Genomic DNA, 19,988 nt, shown 5'->3' on the forward strand with positions numbered 1-19,988 from the left:
TGAACTACAAACCTTGTACCAACTTCTACCCGGCATCTCCACTCGTGTATCTCCCAGGCATCTCATCCTTACTGTTCCTAACGCCACACTCAGCATCCTTCCCATCCAAACTTGCTTCATTCATGTTCTCTCTCTGGGCTCATGTTAACATCACCCACATGATGCCTCTCTCCAAAGCTGGGCATCACTCTAGATGCTTTCCTTCATTCTTCTCGTGTGATCATTCCACCTACTTCTTCCTCTTTGGTGCCTCTCAAATCTGCCTTCCTTCATATATCGTTATTTTTCCTATTTTAACCTTTATCATCTCTATCCTGGATTACTCATTTATTCATTCATTCAGTTGTTCAGTAAGTTAATTAAAAACAGATTTAGGCCCTGCCCTGAAAGGTGGAAGTGATATGAAAGAAAACCGTTGGGGACGAAGATTCCCCTACAGAGAAGGCCTCTCTGAGGCTTAAATCAAACGTGGGAGCCCTTCAGATGAAGAGAACTGCCTGAGTGAAGTTTCTGAGGCAGGAAAGAGCTCAGAACATTCCAGAAGCTGAGTGAAGACAGTTACTAGAGAGAGTACCATCAGGTGAGGATGGAAAGGTGGTCAGGGGCCAGACCCTATAGGTCTGGTAGGCCTTGGTTAGGGGTTTAGAGGAGGAAGCTGGGATTTTAAGTAGGGGAGTGACAAGATTTATTTAAATTTTAAGATGACTCAGATGCCCTTAGACCACATGTTGGTTGGAATCTTTTTAGATCTTTTAGTAGGACTCCCAGGCACTGCCTCCAGGCTGCTCTGAAACCAGATTAACCCAGGTCACTCTTCCCTTTAACACACTATCATCACCTCACTTTCAAGGTTAAGTTTAAAATCGTTACATAATAAAGTGCACTTCATTATTCCGTCTTTGCTTACTTCTTCAGACCTGCCACTCCCTATGAACACCTGTTATTTCAACCACATCAAGCCACCGTGAGTCTCAAAAAGGCCTTGGCCTAGGCTGTCACCTCTTCTTGGTCTGTTCAGTTCTTCCTCATCCCTCAAGATCAGCTCAAGAGGCAGATCCATCGAGAAGCCTTTATCCACTAGCCCTTCCCCGGAGCTGTGCTGAGGTCCCGGGCCCACCCCAGTCACCGCACTCCTCACCCTGGATTGTCAGACTAGTTCATGCATCCGTGTCCCTCAGCACAGGGAGGGAGAAAGGGGTGCTGTTAGGCACATCTCAGAGATGCCACATAGATGTTCTTACTAAATGCTGACAGCTTCGCCCATTCTCATTCTCTGTTTACTAGTACTTCTTGCTCACTAACCCAGAACTATTCCTAGTATGACAACACCAAGAGCTCAAGCCTAATCATTCTTTGATTTATGTCTATCGCTTTGCATTTGGCACTTCTCATTTACAGAGTCTATTCAAATACCTGATCTTATTTGATCTCTACCGTGTTTCTGTGAGGATGTGGGACAGCACAGAGCTAGCAAAGGAGTTCGGCTTCCTGGTCAGGATGATGGCTTTACTTTGTGGCAGATGGCCTTGGAATACTGGATTCTACTGTCTTTACATCTGGTATTTATATTTGTGTGGCAGCTTTGATTTCCTCTTTGGCCCAAGAGTTACAAAGAGGAAAACAATTTTTCATTTTGAGATGGCTTGGTTTTATCTGTGTTTGCTTAATCCTTTTAAAATTAATTTTCTGGGGGCGCCTGGGTGGCTCAGCCATTAAGCGTCTGCCTTCGGCTCAGGTCATGATCCCAGGGTCCTGGGATCGAGCCCCACGTTGGGCTCCCTGCTCAGCGGGAAGCCTGCTTCTCCCTCTCCCTCTCCCCCTGCTTGTGTTCCCTCTCTCGCTGTGTCTGTCAAATAAATAAATAAAATCTTTTAAAAAAAATTTAATTTTCTGCATTTGTGGTTTTTAAAATATTGCTTCTTTGTTTTTTATGGGGGATTTTTTGTTATTTTCTGTGTTTCTGTTGTCTTGTTACATTGGAAAAGTCTTCTTTGCTTTTTATTCTAACGATTTGGAGTTTTTTAGTACAGTCATCTTTGTTTTTAGTCTTTGAGCCTACATTTTTTCAACAATATTAAGGATAAAATAGTGTCCATTGCTCTTTTATTTTATTATTATTTTTAAAGATTTTATTTATTTATTTGAGAGAGAGAATGAGATAGAGAGAGCATGAGGGGGGGAGGGTCAGAGGGAGAAGCAGACTCCCCGCTGAGCAGGGAGCCCGATGCGGGACTCGATCCCGGGATTCCAGGATCATGACCTGAGCCAAAGGCAGTTGCTTAACCAACTGAGCCACCCAGGCGCCCTGTCCATTGCTATTTTAAAATGAGGAATGTTTTTAAGACAGCTTTATTTATATTTCATGCTGATTAGTTGGTGATACTGTGATAATATTTTTTATTCTGGCTTATTTTATGGAAAAGGGAACTTGGAAGTTAAGACAAGGACTATAGAATAGAAGAAATATATACACATAGACATATATCTGTCCTTTACCTTATATTTTTTAACATTCTCCTTTCTGTTCCTCATTTAAGGCTATCTATTTCATCCTGTAGTTTTTTTCTTCATGATTCAGCTCATTTAAAGAGTGAATGCTACCTTCCAAGTGGACTTTCTCCATCAGGGACTAAAGAGAAAATGATGATACAGTCTTGTATTTCTATTGCATTTGACATCGTGCAGAATGTCTTCACATACATTTCTCCCATTGAACTATGCAGAAGCCCTAGATGTTATTTTTAAGATTTCATTTATTTATTTATTTGTCAGAGAGAGAGCACATAAGCAGGGGGAACGGCAGAGGCAGAGGGAGAAGCAGGCTCCCTGCTGAGCAAGGAGCCTGATGCAATGCAGGACTCAATCCCAGGACCCTGGGATCATGACCTGAGCCAAAGGCAGCCGCTTAACCGGCTGAGCCACCCAGGCATCCCACCCTAGATGTTATTATACCCACTTTCTTGTTGATGAAACTCAAGCTCAGGTAAGTTAAGTATTTGTCTGAGATCCCAAGACACCGAGACCCACTATCATGACCACGGAGGCAGACATTCTAGATGAAGCAAAGCTGAAACTCAAACCCAAATCATTCTGCTTCCAAATCCCAGAGGTCCTTTAGCTACAACCTAGGTGGACTCATGGTGTAGGTGATTCCGGGAGCGTAAGGAGCTACCACTCAAAGATATCCCATGGACTAGCCCAGGGCCTGGCACAAGGGAGGGACTGAGTTAATATTTGCTGATTGAATGTGTTAGAATAATCATCCCTTCAAAGCTAGATGACAGTGTTTCTCTGGATGTCCAACAGATGGTGCTAAATAGCCAAGGGAATGCATCACTTCCCTTTTAGTGAAGCCATGAAATTCCATACAGGTCCTGAGAATTTCAAAAGCAATCGATATTAAAAATATAGGAAAACAAAAGAGTTGAAATTTTTTTATTTTATTTTTTTATTATGTTCAATTAGCCAACATATAGTATATCATTAGTTTTTGATGTATCGTTCATCGATTCTTTAGTTGTGTATAATACCCAGTGCTCATCACAACATGTGCCCTCCTTAATACCCATCTTCTGTAACCCTCAGTTTGTTTCCTGAAGTCCAGAGTCTCTCATGGTTTGTTTAAGAGTTAAATTTTTAATCAGTGGCTAAAATATTTATATATATGCATATAGAACTAGCATATTTATAAATCAAAACATTTAAATCATTTGTACAATTCTTTTTAAACAACAACAACAACAAAAAAACCCACAGGTAAAAAATTTAGAATGATCTATATTAATTAATCCAAAGCAAATTCTAATTTCAAGTTAATTGAAAAAATCAGCTTCATAATTACTTACTAGGTTTTGGGGACTCTTTCACTACTCCTCTAGCATCATATCAGCCTTTTTTCCTCAGCTGTCTCTGGATCCACAGAAAGCTTTCCTAGAGCTCATAGTACCTTGTCCATTCCTCTATAGGAGTTGAGTGGGCGATGCTGTTCCCAGGGAAACTTACTGGCTTTTCTTCTTGAGGACAGAGATCACACCTTGCTTATCTTCATAAGCACTTTGTCCCATAAATATGAATGGATTAAAAGTCTAAACCCTTAACTCTGGCCCAATATAGTTTTGAGAGGTGGCAGGTCATGTAACACTTGAAAAGGAATTTCTTATCCTAATTTGTGGGTCGTAGGAGGACAGGTGAGGGAGCCTAACTAAGGGGATGGGAAAAACGTTCTTTCCCCTCCAGATAGAGCATATAAGCCTCGTGACTGTGTGTATTTATTGATCCATTGACTGCTTGCAGTGGACTTTAAAAGACACTTGTGTTTGAATCACTATTATCTATGCTGCTTTTTATTTTTTTTAATCTTTAACAGTTTATTTCAATATCTGTGGCTGTGCAAAAGTCAACACAATACTCGAGTAGGAAGGATCAATAGAAAAAAGTGTTGTATTCATTTTAAGCCGTGGCCCGCTAAATACTGGAATACTATCAAGTGTTTCGTTCCTTGCCCCTCACAGAGTTGGTATTTAGCAGACAGCTTCTCAGAAAATAGATGCTAAATAATGCTTGGTCATTAAACTGAAGATCAGAAGTACTTGTTTTGAGGTTAGTAGTATCTAATTAACAGAATTGTTGTAAGGACTAATTGTGGGACCAAACAAGTACTGAATGCCCTATGAAAAAATTCACCTTTGTTGTACATTTATGAAAAAATTTCTTTATTATGTTAATCGCCATACATTACATCATTAGTTTTTGATGTAGTGTTCCATGATTCATTGTTTGCATATAACACCCAATGCTCCATTCAGTACATACCCTCTTTAATACCCATCACCAGGCTAACCCATCCCCCTCCCCCCCTCCCCTCTAGAACCCTCAGTTTGTTTCTCAGAGTCCATAGTCTCTCATGATTCGTCTCCCCCTGATTTCCTCCCCCTTCATTTTTCCCTTCCTGCTATCTTCTTTTTTTTTTTTTAACATGTATCATATGATCTCACTGATATGAGGAATTCTTAATCTCAGGAAGCAAACTGAGGTTTGCTGGAGTGGTGGGGGTGGGAGGGATGGGGTGGCTGGGTGATAGACATTGGGGAGGGTATGTGCTATGGTGAGCACTGTGAATTGTGTAAGACTGATAAATCACAGACCTGTACAAATAATCATTATATATTCCTCTTTTTAACTAATCTTAATTTTCTATGCTGCTCAGGTGGGGAAGGGAGCTATATGAGGATGAGATTTTACTAAATAGCACTTAATCTCCAAATCATTTAATACCAGGTTTTAAATGCATTTTGTGATGCCTGAAGATTATTACAGAGTCAGCTGAGTATTGATCACCTGCTGGATATTGAGAACCATGACTAAAAGAAGTGAAAAACTTCTGTAGTCAAAAGAAGTATAAAGAGGGGCACCTGGGTAGCTCAGTTGTTAAGCGTCTGCCTTCGGCTCAGGTCATGATCCCAGGACCAGTCCTGGGATCTAGCCCCGCATTGGGCTCCCTGCTCCACGGGAAGCCTGCTTCTCCCTCTCCCACTCCCCCTACTTGTGTTCCCTTTCTCGCTGTGTCTCTCTGTCAAATAAATAAATAAAATCTTTAAAAAAAAAAAAAGAGGAGTGTTTCCCCTTGAAGCTTTTTGTCAGTTATAAGAATTATAGCGTATTGCACATGCAATCATTAGAGTCCAGTGTAAGACAGTTCTCATTAAGTACTGAAATTTTTAATACATGTGTTATAGCAAGTCGATTAAGGAGGAAGAACCATCATTATTGGGCATTTAAGTTTCAGCCACTGTACTGGGTAATTTTTAGTTACTGTTTTTTTTTAAATATTTATTTATTTGTCAGAGACAGAGAGAGCGTGCACAAGCAGGGGGAGTGGGAGAGGGAGAAGCAGGCTCCCCGCTGAGCAAGGAGCCCGATGCAGGACTCATCCCAGGACCCCAGGATCATGACCTGAGCCAAAGGCGGATGCTTAACCAATTCAGCCACCCAGGCGCCCCTAGTTACTATTTTTATGTAAGCACCAAAAACTCCTATGGGTAGCTAATTATTCCCATCCTACAGAAAAGGAAACTGAAGCTAAGAAAGTTTAAGCAGGTTGGGGCGCCTGGGTGGCTCAGTCACTTCAGCATCTGACTCTCGATTTCAGATCAGGTCTTGATGTCAGGGTTGTGAGTTCAAGCCCCAACTTAAAAAAAGAAAAAGAAAAAGAGCAACTTGCACAGGTCACATTGTGAGTAGCAGGCATGGCCAAGATTCAACCTCTCATCTCCTATAACCTACTAAGCCTATAGATTATCTTCCCATCTCCCTCTAGGACCATTCGGAATGGGCTGATATAATCAGCAAATCTTCATGGCAGGGATGTAGCTTGGGTTTAGAGGGTTCCGTAGAAGATTTGACAGGTAGATGGGAGGCAGATGGGTATATTCTGGAAGGAAAGAGATGGAAAACTCAAAACTCAAAATTTAAATTTCCACAAGTGGGGAGGGTTATGGGAACCCACAAGGGGAGTGAGGCCCTTGGAACAGGTACCACCTCCAGACCTGGGGGGACAAGGGGAGGGAATGGCATGGCATCAACCCAGTGTGGCTGTGGGAAGGGAGAGTCTCCCAGCAGCTGTGGCCAAGGTTAGAGGGTGCCCTGCCAAGCTGCCTCCAGGTGGTGAGGGAATGGAGTAAGGGTGGTGGGAGCAAACCCAACCTCTCTTTCCTCAGGCCCCCAGGCTTCCTGTTCAGCCTCCCCTGGGCCAAATGCAGGGGAAATCAAAGGGCAAGGGAGCCCATGTGGTAGAGTCTGTAGAAGTCAGCCTCATGGTGCAGAGCAGAGACGGATGGAGAACCGACATGGAAGAGAGCGGCCTGCCCGTGTTACCATAGGGAGAGTGACAGCACATGCCCAGCCACAGGACGAGGAGTGCGGCCTGGCCTCTGTAGTGGCCTGTTCTGAGCGGCCTCACTGCATGGAGGGACTAATCCAGGAGCGGCCTCACTGCATGGAGGGGCTGATGGCGGGAGGGGGGTTAGGTTAAATAGGCATGTCCCAGATGTCAAGTGAAGGCGCTTGATCTTCACTTGATGCTCTGTAGTAAGTCAGTTTTGTTTCACATCAGCCAGTGTGAATTTCTTTCTTTTATAGGCCCAAGAGTTAGGGAGAGATCCTAGAAGAATGGTAAAGGGAAGGAAGGCAGGGGACACAGCAGAATGTTTGTGGCTACCTGCCCATCCACTGGGAGTGTGTGAGTGAGTGCGTGGGTTCCCCCACAGGGTTCACGTGGCCTTTTCTGTGTTCCAGTGACATATGGGATGATGAGCTCCAATGTGTACTACTATACCCGGATAATGTCACAACTCTTCCTAGACACCCCAGTGTCCAAAACAGAGAAAACAAACTTTAAAACTCTTTCTTCAATGGAAGACTTCTGGAAGGTATTGCAAATGACTTTCAAAGTACCTCTTTACCATTGAAAATTGTTCATTTGGTTTCATAAATTCAAGTCCGCAGTATCTATAGGATCCACCTTGTGCTTGACACCGTATGAGGTGTAGGCTGTGGTGAGTTGGTAGAAGTCATGGTTCTATTGAGAACCTTGTATGTGCCTTGCACCGTGCAGAGTTTTTCATACCTTCCCTTTTTTAATCCCATAGGAACCATATGAGGTAAGGGCTGATACTACACCCGGGTGGCAGATGAGGAGATGAAAAATCAGAATGCTTACACATGGTTAGGGAGTAAGAAAAATGGACTTGTTTCTAGCCTGACAGACACTTCCTCACCCTCGTCTATAATTCACTCAGTCATTCATGATTCATTGAATGTCTGTTGAGTATCTCCTGGGATATATGGCCCATAAGGGCAAGACTTGGTTGTTTTGTCTTGCTTTGTTTTTTGTTTTTTGTCTCCTTGTTGATGATGGCCTGCGCCCTAGAGCAGCGCCTGATACAAGGCAGGCACATTCTTTCAGAGATCTCTGATGTGAAATTCAACCCAGCCCCTTCCCAGATTGTCACAAAAGCCAACACAGTAACTGAGGATAAGCTATGAGTGAAACCACGGGAGAAATGTTAAACTGACCTGGGAGGCATGGTGCTCAGAACCTAAGAAAACTGGAAGGGGAACTGGAGAGGAAAGACTTGTTTCTTCCTGCGGAGATGCTTTCTAAAACTCTTACTAAACCCCAGAGTCAGAGTTGGTGGTTGTAAAGATAGAGGAAACTGGACCATATGAACCCGTTAATACTGATGCCTAAAAATACTTATGCCTAAAAATACTTGGCATCCAAAACCATGCTTGTAAAGTAGGAATCTCTCCCCTCCTGAACAGAGCAAATCAGTCCATCTCTACTGATTATCTAATAAGCTGACACTGAGAAACAGCTTCTTCTTCCCCATAGGCAACTAATAAGAGACTTCTCCCATATACACAGTTCCATGGTAATGAATGCCAAGCTCTAAAAGCAGGGGCAGTGGCAGGGGCAGGGTCAGTTACTGAGTTCACCATATGCCAAAATAATCCAGACACTTAAAAGATCCACCAGATGGCAGACTGGTAATCAAAACTAGATGTTTCCTCTCCAGACAAGTTTGGAACCATGATTATGTGGGATGCTATTTTAATAAGGGAAAGTAAAATTGATCATGGTTGTGGATTTACGTGAACCACACCCCTGACCTTTAGTCCTAGGGCAAAAATCAGAGTTGCCATTTATTAAGCACCCACTGGGTACCAGGGTAGCAGCCATGCAAAGGGTGGATATTATAGATGCAGGAACTTTGGCTCAAAGTTGGATCCTGCTCAAGGCCTCACAGCTAACAAGCGACGGAGCAAGATCCAACCCAAATCTTTCTGACAGCAAAACCCATGCTTGTTTATAGAGTTGCCAAACTGTTGGTCGTACAAACATTCCAGGAAAGAGCAAAGCAGCTACAAAGCTAAGCTTGGGGCTTTTAACAAATTTTTTAAAAAATGTTTCCTTCACTTTCAGTTCACAGAAGGTGCCTTATTGGATGGGCTGTACTGGAAGACACAGCCCAGCAACAGAACCGAAGCTGACAACCGAAGCTTCATCTACTACGAGAACCTCCTGTTAGGGGTGCCACGTATCCGGCAACTCAAAGTCAGAAATGGATCCTGTTCTATCCCCCAGGACTTGAGAGATGAGATTAAAGAATGCTATGATGTCTACTCAGTCAGTAGTGAAGACAGAGCTCCTTTCGGTCCAAGAAATGGAACCCCGTAAGTGTCTGTGCCCCCGGCGGCCATGCGCGCCCTGGCTTCTCATTCACTCATTCATTCATTCATTCATTCATCCTCTAACCCCTTAACCAAGGAGAAGATGCTTTAAATGAATCTTCAGTGCATAGAGTTAAGACCATGGCCAAATTGGCCTTTGGTTTCTCAAGCTTTTTCTACTTTTTACCCCCTTCAGCTTCTGCATACATATTTTTCAAAAGGCTAAATTATTGACCACATGGCCCATCAAAAGTAGCTACCTGGGCCTTTGGAGGTTTCTTTGAAGATGTCTGGATCCTTTTTTTCTAGATCCGGTGACATCATTCACTAGGTTGTTACTGAGAACTATCCTGGTACAGAAATTCTCATTTTACTAGCATTTACAAATACATTTTGGTTCAAAGTACAGGTATTTAAAGTGTGTAATAAGCTTGTGAGGCAGTTTCGTGTCTGCTTTAAAGCCTGTCCTCTCAAGTGTGTGTTTATGATTTTGAGTATGTATTGTCCATGTGCATATTTGCAGGGATTTTTGGTGTTCTTTTGTAATCATACTTAAAACATCTTATGTATTAAGGGAAGATAGTCGGGCACCTGGGTGGCTCAGATGGTTAAGCATCTGCCTTCGGCTCAGGTCATGATCCCAGGGTCCTTGGGATCAAGTCCTGCATCAGGCTCCCTCCTCGGCGGGGAGCCTGCTTCTCCCTCTCCCGCTCCCCCTGCTTGTGCTTTCTCTCTCTGTCAAATAAATAAATAAAATCTTTAAAAAAAAGGGGGGGGGAGGATAATCATTACTTTTAGAATTACTGTAGTTATTATAAAGAAATAAGAAGAGCTCTCAAGCTGTCCCAAGGTGGGCCTCTTAGGGTCACTGCCCCTGGGTGAGTCAGTATGGTTAGAATAGTCTTCTAGACTTTACTAAGCTAATTCTGTCAGTTCATCTAGATCCCTGTTTTGACCTGAGACACCCAGACTCCAGATTTGTTAATATACAGTGGGGGCAGACAGCCTTCCCATGATCAGATTCTTTGTCTATCATCCAGCGCATACCTTATTTAGTACCAGGGTCCATAAGGAACACACTAAGTAAAGGTCAGAAGATTTAGCATAAAGGGATTGAATCATCCTGAAAGACATTTTGTCCGGCTTTGATAATGACTTTGCTCTACTCCTTTTTCTAGCTCCTGCAAAGCATAAACATGCCCTTAAACTGTAGTACCTGGTTTAATATTTTACTCTATCTCATAGCATTAATAAGAGCAGTGGATGCAGCCACTACCAGATGGTATTTAAGAAGTGATTTCATGCATTATCTCATCTGCTTTCACAAAACAACCTGAAATACATGTCATCTCCATTTTGTTGATGAAAAAACTGAGGCTCACTTACCCAAAGCATCGCAGCTCGTAAATGGAACCATGCTGGGATTTAACCAGCCTGACTCCAAAACCCATGTTTCTTCACTAAACCACATCGCTTCTTCCATATTAATTACGCTGTTGGGTGGCTCCTGGCCGCCCTCAGCTCCTTACCAGTATTCAGGCTTCTGGAGCGCAGGGACTGTATTTTGTTCAATGCTGTATTCTCAAAGCCTTGGCCGCTGCCTGGTATCTAAAGCTGCTCAGTGAAGACCCACCAGAGGCATGGGTGAATGGGTGATTTCCACTCTGGGATGGACCACCATGTGTCTCAACCACCCCTTGATGCTGCCCTATTCTCACGTTACTCCCATGTCTCCTTCCCTTGAACTCCACAAGCTTTAGGAAAGAAGAGCCTTCACTTGCCACTTCCATTCCCTTACCGTTGGTTCACCCCTTAAAGCTTAAGCCCTGTGCTTCTGACGTCTCTCTTGGAAGCCCCCAGTGGATTTGTTGAGTTTGCCAACCCAATGACCAATTCTCGATCTCGATCCCATTCAACCTCTGCAGAAACCGGCTAGGTTGATTGCTCATTCTTTTGACTTCTGAGAGAGACACTAAACTTGGGGTTGCCTTCATTCTCTAATCCTCCTCTTAACTCTCCCGCTTCTCTCTCATTCCTAGGTTCTATATTCTTCTTTCTTTACGTTTTTTCCCTCGGCATTCCAGTGGCTTCCTCTCTCATGTCTGTTTGATAATTTATCATTTCATTAACAAATATACAGAGTGTTAACATGGGCCAGCATTTTCTCAGTGAAGTCTCCCTCTTCTAGAAACGCCCTTGGTGCTGGCTGGGGTAACAAAGCAGCAGGAAACAAAACAGAAACAAACCCGCTGTCTTCACAGAGCTTATGTTCTAGTGATAGGAAACAAAAAACAAATCTGTATCCTACCTGTGTCCTACCAGCTCCTTTGCATTATCCAAAAAGAGTCTCCAATCATTTTTCAGATGTCCCTTCTCCCTCGCTTCAACTTCCAAATCAGAGGCCACGTTCTGCTGACAGTCACTGCAGTGTCCTCTGTCCATCCTTCCTGTCTGTCTTCCTGTCTTCCTCTCATTGCTCTGGTTCAGGCCTCATCATCACCTCTGGGTTATTGCAGGCACTGCTAACTGAGCTGTGTCAGAGCCCGCAGGGCCACTCCCAGGTTCAGTGATGTTCTGGAAGGATTCACAAGATTCGTCACCCAGTCGCATTCATGGCTAAGCTTCAGTGCAACAGAAGGATAAAAGCAGAAGCAGCAGAGGGTACAGGCACATGGGGTAGAGTTTGGAGGAAAAAAAAAAAATGCAGGCTCCCAAAAGTGCTCTCCCAGTGGGAGTCACACAGGCCCCATGATGGGCTACAACCTATAACGGACCATAACGACATGTATGAAATGTTGTCTGTCAGAGAGGCTCGTTAGAGACTCAGTGCCCAAGGTAGTCAGTCCAGAAGGAAAGCAGGTGTTGGGCATGAGCCACTGTGTTTGTACAGACAGCCACTCTTCCCAGTCACACAACATTTTTGTTGTTTTTTTTTTAAGATGTTATTTATTTGAGAGTGCGCACATATGAGCGGGGCTGGGGGGGATGGGGGCGGGGGGAGGTGAGGCAGAGGGAGAGAGAGAAGCAGCCAGACAAGTTTTATATCAGTGTAGGGAGCTGTTTAGCAGTCAAGTTCCAGATGGCAGCCAAGGCATAACCCTGCAACCTTGCAAGCAGGCCTTCCTAAGGAAAGGCGGTCTCGGACCCGCTGTGGCCCCTTTGGCTACATGTGAGGCCCCTATTCTCGCCACTCCAGTCTTTTCCTGCAGCCACCGGAGGAACCCTGTTCCATGCCTCTCAGAAACCTTCCCTCAGTGACCCCTTCCTGCTTGCTCTTCACAATCTGATCACAGTCTACCTTTCAGCCTTCTTTCTTCATCGTATGTGAGCTGAACTCAGCTGCCAGCTGGGTGCCTTGTACTTCTCCGGCCCCGCCGGGCCCAGGCTTGAAAATGCCCTTCCCATCCACTGGTGCCTGCCTGAATCCTATTTACCTTTCACAGCCCGGGTCCACTGCGGCTTCTTCCAAAAGCTTTCTCTGATGCACCTTCCCTGGCACTGGACCCCTGGATGAGGATAGCTCTCCTCTGATCTGCCCGAGAAAGTTCTCTTACTTCTCCATTGGATATCATCCATCGACCTTGTATTTTAATTGTTTCATGACTCTTCTCTCCCTATTTACTGTAAATTAGAGAAGGAAAGGAACTTGGTTCTTTCCTTTTATATCTTTATATCCTCATTAATGCCAAAGAAGCATCTGGTTCCTAAGAGAACCTCTGTCAGTATTTGTGGATTAAATTCCCAAATGCCCTAAGGTGCCTGGGTGGCTCAGTCCGTTGGTGTCAAACTCTTGATTTCAGCTCAGGTTATGATCTCAAGGTCCTGAGATTGAGCCCCATGTTGGGATCTGCACTGGTCATGGAGCCTGCTTAAGATTTTCTCCCTCTCTCTCCCTCTCCCTGTACTCCCCACCACTTTCTCTCTCTCCCCCTCTCAAGTTAATTAATCAATTAATTAATTCCCAAATGCCCTGTGGAGTCTTGTTTAGTTCAGTTGCTGACAGTGGTACTTGATGAACTTGTACCTCTTGGCTGCAATTTTCTCTGAGAGCCTAGAGTCATCTAGCCCCTGAGTATAGTTACCCAGGGAAGGCAACCATATAAACTAAGGGCTAATAGCACAGATTCTAGAGACAGGCAGTCCTGGTGTAGGTTCCTGACAATAACCTCAAAAGCTTTGAGACTGAGTTGACCTCACTAAGCTTCAGGGCCCTCGTTCCTAAAATGGGGATAATAAGTATATGAGAATTAAATAAGAAAACACGAAGCACCACACCAAGCACATTACCCAGCTTGATAAGACTTATATTGATTTATTATATACTCTGTCTTACCAGGAACCAACTGCCTTTGCATTTGCCATAAGAGTTCCACTGATTTTATCTGTTTGTTTTGTTCTCATTTGTTTTTTAATTAGTTGGATCTACACAAGTGAAAAAGACTTGAATGGGAGTAGCCACTGGGGAATGATTGCAACCTATAGCGGAGCTGGCTATTACCTGGATTTGTCAAGAACAAGAGAGGAGACAGCTGCCCAGGTTGCTAGCCTCAAGAAAAATGGCTGGCTGGACCGAGGAACCAGGGCAACTTTTATTGACTTTTCAGTATACAACGCCAACATTAACCTGTTCTGTGTGATCAGGTGTGTACCAAGGGCACTGATCCCTCCCACGTCTGTGTATTTGTAGGTACATCCTAGTCTTGAGAGAGACCAGGAAACCATTGCTGCAGTTAGCTAAAAGAGAGTGCTGAGGATCAGAGTCAATAGCAAGGGAAGGGTGAAAACCAAAGGCTTAGTGAGATAAATATATTTGGTGAAAGGGAGTTAGGATCCTAGAATATTATGAGTTGGGAAGAAACTTAAAAGTCTGGTCCAAGTTTATCCCAAAGCTGGAACCTTCCCAGAAAAAGCACCGTATTTTGCTAACATCTATTCTTACTCATTATAAAGATGATCAGTGCTATATGCTCTGTTACCAGGGCCTCTGGCCATCAAATCTTGACTCATTTCCCTGAGTTTCCCACTGTCAGATGAGGCCCATGCTATTTAAGAATACAAGCACGGCAGTCAGGGGCTATGCCTAGGTTCAGGAGAATACCCAGGCATCTGCTTACACATAAGATTCACTAAAGGCACATAAAGTTCCTTCTGAGATCCTGTGACATTGCCATCATGATCACTTGGTTAGCAGGGAGAAAACTGACAAAAATCCTATGGGCTTGTTTGGGGCCTTTTGTTCATACATTCATTTATTCAGCAAACATATATTGGACACTTAATATGTACCAGGCACTGTTCTTGGCTCTTGGGACATAAGTGAATAAAATAAAAATCCTTGCTCTTACAGAGCTTGCACTCAACCAGGAGGAGACCGATGATAGACAATAAACAATAAACGAAAGAAACAAATTAATTAAATAGTATATTAGAAGGTAGTATGTACTATAAAAAAGAAAAAGTAAAACAAGGCAAGGGGGATCCAGAGTTCACCCCCTTTAATCCTCCTGGTGAACATGTCAGCAACACCCAGACATCGCTGGCATGAATTACTTGCATATATATTTACCAACCAAATAAGAAGGATAAATTCTCATAATATCCTTATTTTGTGATCATTTTTGAGGCTAAATGCATGCCAGCTTTACATGGCCAGTTGGATTCTTCCAGACCATGTATTTAACAACTTTTGAAGGAAATAATATCCCATGAAGTCAAATGAGTTATTACTAGAAATGAATGAAAATCGATTGCAATTATTATTGAACTTTTCCTAACGATTTCAGTGCGGATAGAGAGAGGATAAAAACAGGCACTCAACTCTGATTGAAATTGAAGGGAATATCTATAGAAGGCCTTGAGTATGTCTTCTACTTCCTCCCCATACTTGACAAGTGAATATTGTCAAGGCGATTATTTCATTTCTCTCTGCTGCTGTCTACGTTTCTGGAGGGGTTGACAGACGCAGGGCCAGAGCAGGATAGAGAGCACAGAGGCTACTTTCTGCCCTTCCAAGTTCACACTGAACCTATGACGAGGCGCTTCATTTCAGTATTGCTCTCCTGGGCTTTTGGTTCTTACCCATACTCTCCAACACATCGAATAGGAAGAAAACAAAAAACAAACAAAAAACAGGAGATTGACAGTGAAGAGGAAGGAAGAATTTTCACTCTTCTTTGACCAATTCTAATTTGCCGTAGTCTCTGCCTGGACCTGATTATTGCTCTTGCTTGAGTCCTAGACACTCAGGCTCTAGGTGTGGCTACCCATCCTGGAAAGGGAGAGATAGTTATACCTAATAGTTGACTGAAGGTTTTTTAAAAGTCTTAAGGAGCTAGGTATTCTATTTCTAGTTTGATAGGGAAGTTGTACCATTAAACGAATCATTGAATTTTCTCACTGTGACACCTATGAAATGGGAGTTAGGCAAGAAACATCCTCACTTCAGTTATGCTAAAACACTAAACATCAGTGCCATCAGTGTGACTGTAAAAAAATACATGTTACTGTTTTAGACTGTCAGACATTTACTGAACACCTATTAACTGTAGGCTCTGGGAAGGGTAGCAAGAATAGCCCCTAGGGCAAATTATTAGTGCTAGTTAGGTGATATCAAATGAATGAATGAGAAACCCAGTTTGTGTATATATACACATACACACATATATATACTTACACACACATCCTACTTCTCGACAGGCCATACATGTTTGAATGCATGAGTTATATTTCTTACATTCTTCATTGCCTAGTTGAATTACTTGGATTTAATAAAAGTCCTAGAAAGGCTTATTTGTTGATTAACTTCTACATTAAACAAAACAAAACTATAGAGCATTTTGAGGAGTATAAATACCGAAAAAGTAAAGGGGAGACTGAGGAGGAGTAATCTCTTTAGGAGGACTTGGGAAGTCTTGTTCCTTTTGGGGGCACAGAATTGTACAAGTATGTAGTTACTAGCTGTGATTAAAAATACTCTGCCACGACTTTGGGGTGACTTGTAGCTGCCGTTTCAATCCCTTATTAGTACAGGGACAGAATAGATGGATGTCCTTCCTGGCTGCATCCATGTGTTGTTGTTGTTACTGTTTTAATTGTTCTTATTGCAACGCAGGTTATTGGTTGAATTCCCAGCAACAGGCGGTGTGATTCCATCTTGGCAATTTCAGCCTGTAAAGCTGATCCGATATGTCACAACTTTTGATTTCTTCCTGGCAGCCTGTGAGATTATCTTTTGTTTTTTTATCCTTTACTATGTGGTGGAAGAGATATTGGAAATTCGCATTCACAAGCTACACTATTTCAGGAGTTTCTGGAATTGTCTGGATGTTGTGATCATTGTGGTAGGTTTGAGAACAACACCAAATTCCCTACTCTGTTATAAAAACATGTTAATTAGAGTCCTTGATCTATCTCCTCAGTATTGTGGATTCTGATATTCCTGAAGGAGAATCTAAACGTTCTCCTCTGCTATTTCAACTTCAGTGTTACTAATCAATATCTCATTTTGCATGAGTAACCCTTCTGAATATAGAAGTAGAGAGGTATTTATGATAAGCTATCAATTAGCCACACTAATAACAAGAAAAACTTAGTGGGGCACCTGGCTGGCTCAGTTGGAAGTGCATGTGACTCTTGATCTCGGGGTCCTGAGTTTGAGCCCCACGTTGGGTATAGAGATTACTTAAAAACAAATAAATAATTTTTTTAAAAAATGAAAGATCGTATGTGCTGATACAGCAAGAGTTCCAAGACATAAAAAAAAAAAAAAAGAATAACTTAGTAATTCATATTTGGCTTTGGCATGCCATATGAGACATGAGGGAGAAAAGAATGTTTTGTTTATTCTTTTTTGTTATTGTTAATGATATTTGTCTTCAACTACTAGCAAAAATTTTTTTTTTTTTTTTTTTTAGCAAAAATTATTTTGTATTTTTCTGCACATGTGTAAAGTTACAGCAAGAAGAAACATCTTGAAAATATTTGGGGTAGCAGTTTAAAATTTCCTGCAAATAGTTCAGCGTACAAAATACTAGTGAGGGGGTACCTGGGTGGCTCAGTCAGTTAATCGTCTGCCTTTGGCTCAGGTCGTGATCCCAGGACTCCTGGAATGGAGCCCCGCATTGGGTTCCCTGCTCAGTGGGGAGCCTGCTTCTCCCTCTACCCCTGCTTGTGATCTCTCTCTCTCTCTCTTTCTTTTCTCTCTCGGATAAATAAAATCTTAAAAAAAAAAAAGACAAAATACCAGTGAGGGACCATCCACGTTTTCTGTATCAGGTTCAAGAAAATCAGAAGGCAGTGAGGATAGAGTCGAGACTATGACACCTTGTAGACCCCCTGCCTGCCCTTGACTATTATAATTTTTACACTTGTTCAACATGGTTTCCCTTCCACATCATCCTCATCACTTCCTGCCAGGGCCTCCCTGGAAAAATGCATTTTGACCAACTTTTCCCCCTTCAGCAAGAACGCATGATCTTTTGCTGAGTCCTGTTACACATCGAAGCATGTAAGAGCAGGCTTAATTGTTACGTGCCTAAAAGCCCGTCCTTTCCACTGCCCATTGCCCGCTGACAGAGCCCCCCTGAAATCTCAGTAGGTGGTGCATTACCCTATCAGGGTTCTCTCTTCCATTACCCTACTTCTTGGCCATTATTCTCCCCCTGCCCATAACAACCAAAAGTTCATTTGGGCTTCGTGAAGCATTTACATCAAGCCATTATCAGATCATCACTACAATTAGTTGGCAAAATATAGAAAATATTATTAAGATGTTTTAAATATAGAAAAATGTTATTCATATGTGAGTAAAAGAATGCTTAAGACATTGAAAAGAACTATATAGATCTGTATTGCATGACAATAATATTAACTGGAGCAATAACAATAATAATCGCTAAAGCTTTAGAAGTCATGCGTGTCAGACACAGTTCCAAGTGCTTTTCATATCCAGATGTACACTCAGTTCTCACGGTAACCTTAGCTAACCTTAGCCACTCTGCCATTGCCTCTCAGGCTACATGCATCTGTAATTCAGAAAGAGCTTTTACTTCAAATAAAAATTCCTGTAGAATTCGGGGTGGAACCCGTTCGACCCTGATGCATTTAGAAGTGCATCCCTTCTTTCACGATGACTATGTAACATCACACAATTCCTGTAGGCAAACTGTGGATCCCTAAATTCTCGGTATATTAATAACAGTAACAAAGGAATTTCACCATTTAAGGAGGCAGGAAAGGCAAGGATACTGGAAGTAATTTTTCAACATATTTCTGAACTGCATGATGGAAGAGTGTGGGTCCATATACATTGAAAATTATTCTAGAGGGGCGCCTGGGTGGCTCAGTCGTTAAGCGTCTGCCTTCGGCTCAGGTCATGATCCCAGGGTCTGGGGATCGAGCCCCGCATCAGGCTCTCTGCTCCGCAGGAAGCCTGCTTCTCCCTCTCCCACTCCCCTTGCTTGTGTTCCCTCTCTCGCTGTGTCTCTCTCTGTCAAATAAATAAATAAAATCTTAAAAAAAAAAAAATTATTCTAGAAAACAATTATTGTTTGGAACCCTAAGATTGCAAACCCTGCCTTTTTAGTTTATATGGATATATTTATAGTTAAGTCAGTGAGAATAAAGGTAAAAAGGTGAGTGTGAGTGTGATATGCTCATTAATGGCAGGTTTGTTTGGATTTTAACCAAATACCTTCAGTATCAGCAAAAGAATAGTTAGTGGCAATCAACCTCTTCGATTATGTACACCTATCAGTAAAAACTTTAACAACACACCCTAATATATTCCATTTATTTATAAACTCTGCGTGAGTGTGTGGGGAGGCATAATAGGTACATTTGTAAAAACATAGACAACAGAGAATTTGAAGGATTGGGTTAAAAAAATACAAATAGAATTCTAATACTTTCTTTTCACTTGGATAGAAATTTTCATATTTTATTTCCACACCCCAGGGAATTGCCTTGTACCCACTTTGGAGAAAATAGCTGTTGATATCATGGAAATTGAGGATCGTTTCTTTGGCTCAGCAGCCACAACATTTTGCAAGTATTTCTTTGAAAACTTGCTTCATTGTGCTATTCTTGTTTTTTTGAACTCTAAGTACTGCCAAGACAACAATTCAGACAGTGTGCTTTTGTAAAGAATAAGGAAGGGCTACTGGAATCGTTCTTCTCCTTTGAAACTTTCCCTGACCTAGCAGAAATGAGGGCACACCTTCTGCTCACCCTCCAAAATAAGCCCAGTGCTACACAGGACCTTCAACCCCCTGAAAAAAAGCAAAGGCATTTTTATCAGACTAAGGCACACCTGGAACTTGAGAAGTAATTCTACCCTAAATATAAATATAACATCTTGGAATCATTTTGAAATTATTTTCCCTGTTTTCCTTTTGTTTCTTTAACAAAGACTCTGAAATCTATGGGCTTACTTTAGTCAACCTATTTGACCTAAACAGTCTTTCTAGCAGAATTACTGATAAAAAGAAGACTATTAAGGAGTCTAAATTCGGGGCGCCTGGTGGCTCAGTCGGTTGAGCGTCTGCCTTCGGCTCAGGTTATGATCCCAGAGTCCAGGGATCAAGCCCCGTATCAGGCTCCCTGCTCAGTGGGGAACCTGCTTCTCCCTCTCCCTCTGCTCCTCCCCCCACTCGTGCTCTAGCTCTCTTGCTCTCACTCTCTCAAATAAATAAAATCTTAAAAGAAAAAGAAGTCTGAATTCAAATAATTTTGTTGATTGGTAGGTTTCAAGGATGAAA

The 19,988-nt window shown here is 42.4% G+C and overlaps 1 protein-coding gene across 7 annotated transcripts in view; it reads left to right on the forward strand.

The window, feature by feature from the left end:
* The window catches only part of PKD2 (polycystin 2, transient receptor potential cation channel), a 63,279-nt gene that overhangs the window by 14,743 nt on the left and 28,548 nt on the right, over nt 1-19,988 (forward strand). For all 7 annotated transcript variants that reach the window (XR_010409464.1, XM_064584771.1, XM_064584774.1 and 4 more), the window contains exons 3-6: nt 7,294-7,427; nt 8,984-9,234; nt 13,648-13,872; nt 16,343-16,571. Coding sequence is in view for 6 of the 7 variants with exons in the window: in XM_064584771.1 (XP_064440841.1) it covers nt 7,294-7,427; nt 8,984-9,234; nt 13,648-13,872; nt 16,343-16,571 (839 nt within the window). In the remaining variant the exon portion in view is untranslated. The remainder of the gene's footprint in view (nt 1-7,293; nt 7,428-8,983; nt 9,235-13,647; nt 13,873-16,342; nt 16,572-19,988) is intronic.

This window comes from Mirounga angustirostris, unplaced genomic scaffold (assembly GCF_029215605.1).
Source record: "Mirounga angustirostris isolate CCGP_5_RB_7025 unplaced genomic scaffold, mMirAng1.0.hap1 SCAF_2, whole genome shotgun sequence".
Taxonomy (NCBI): Eukaryota; Metazoa; Chordata; class Mammalia; order Carnivora; family Phocidae; genus Mirounga; species Mirounga angustirostris.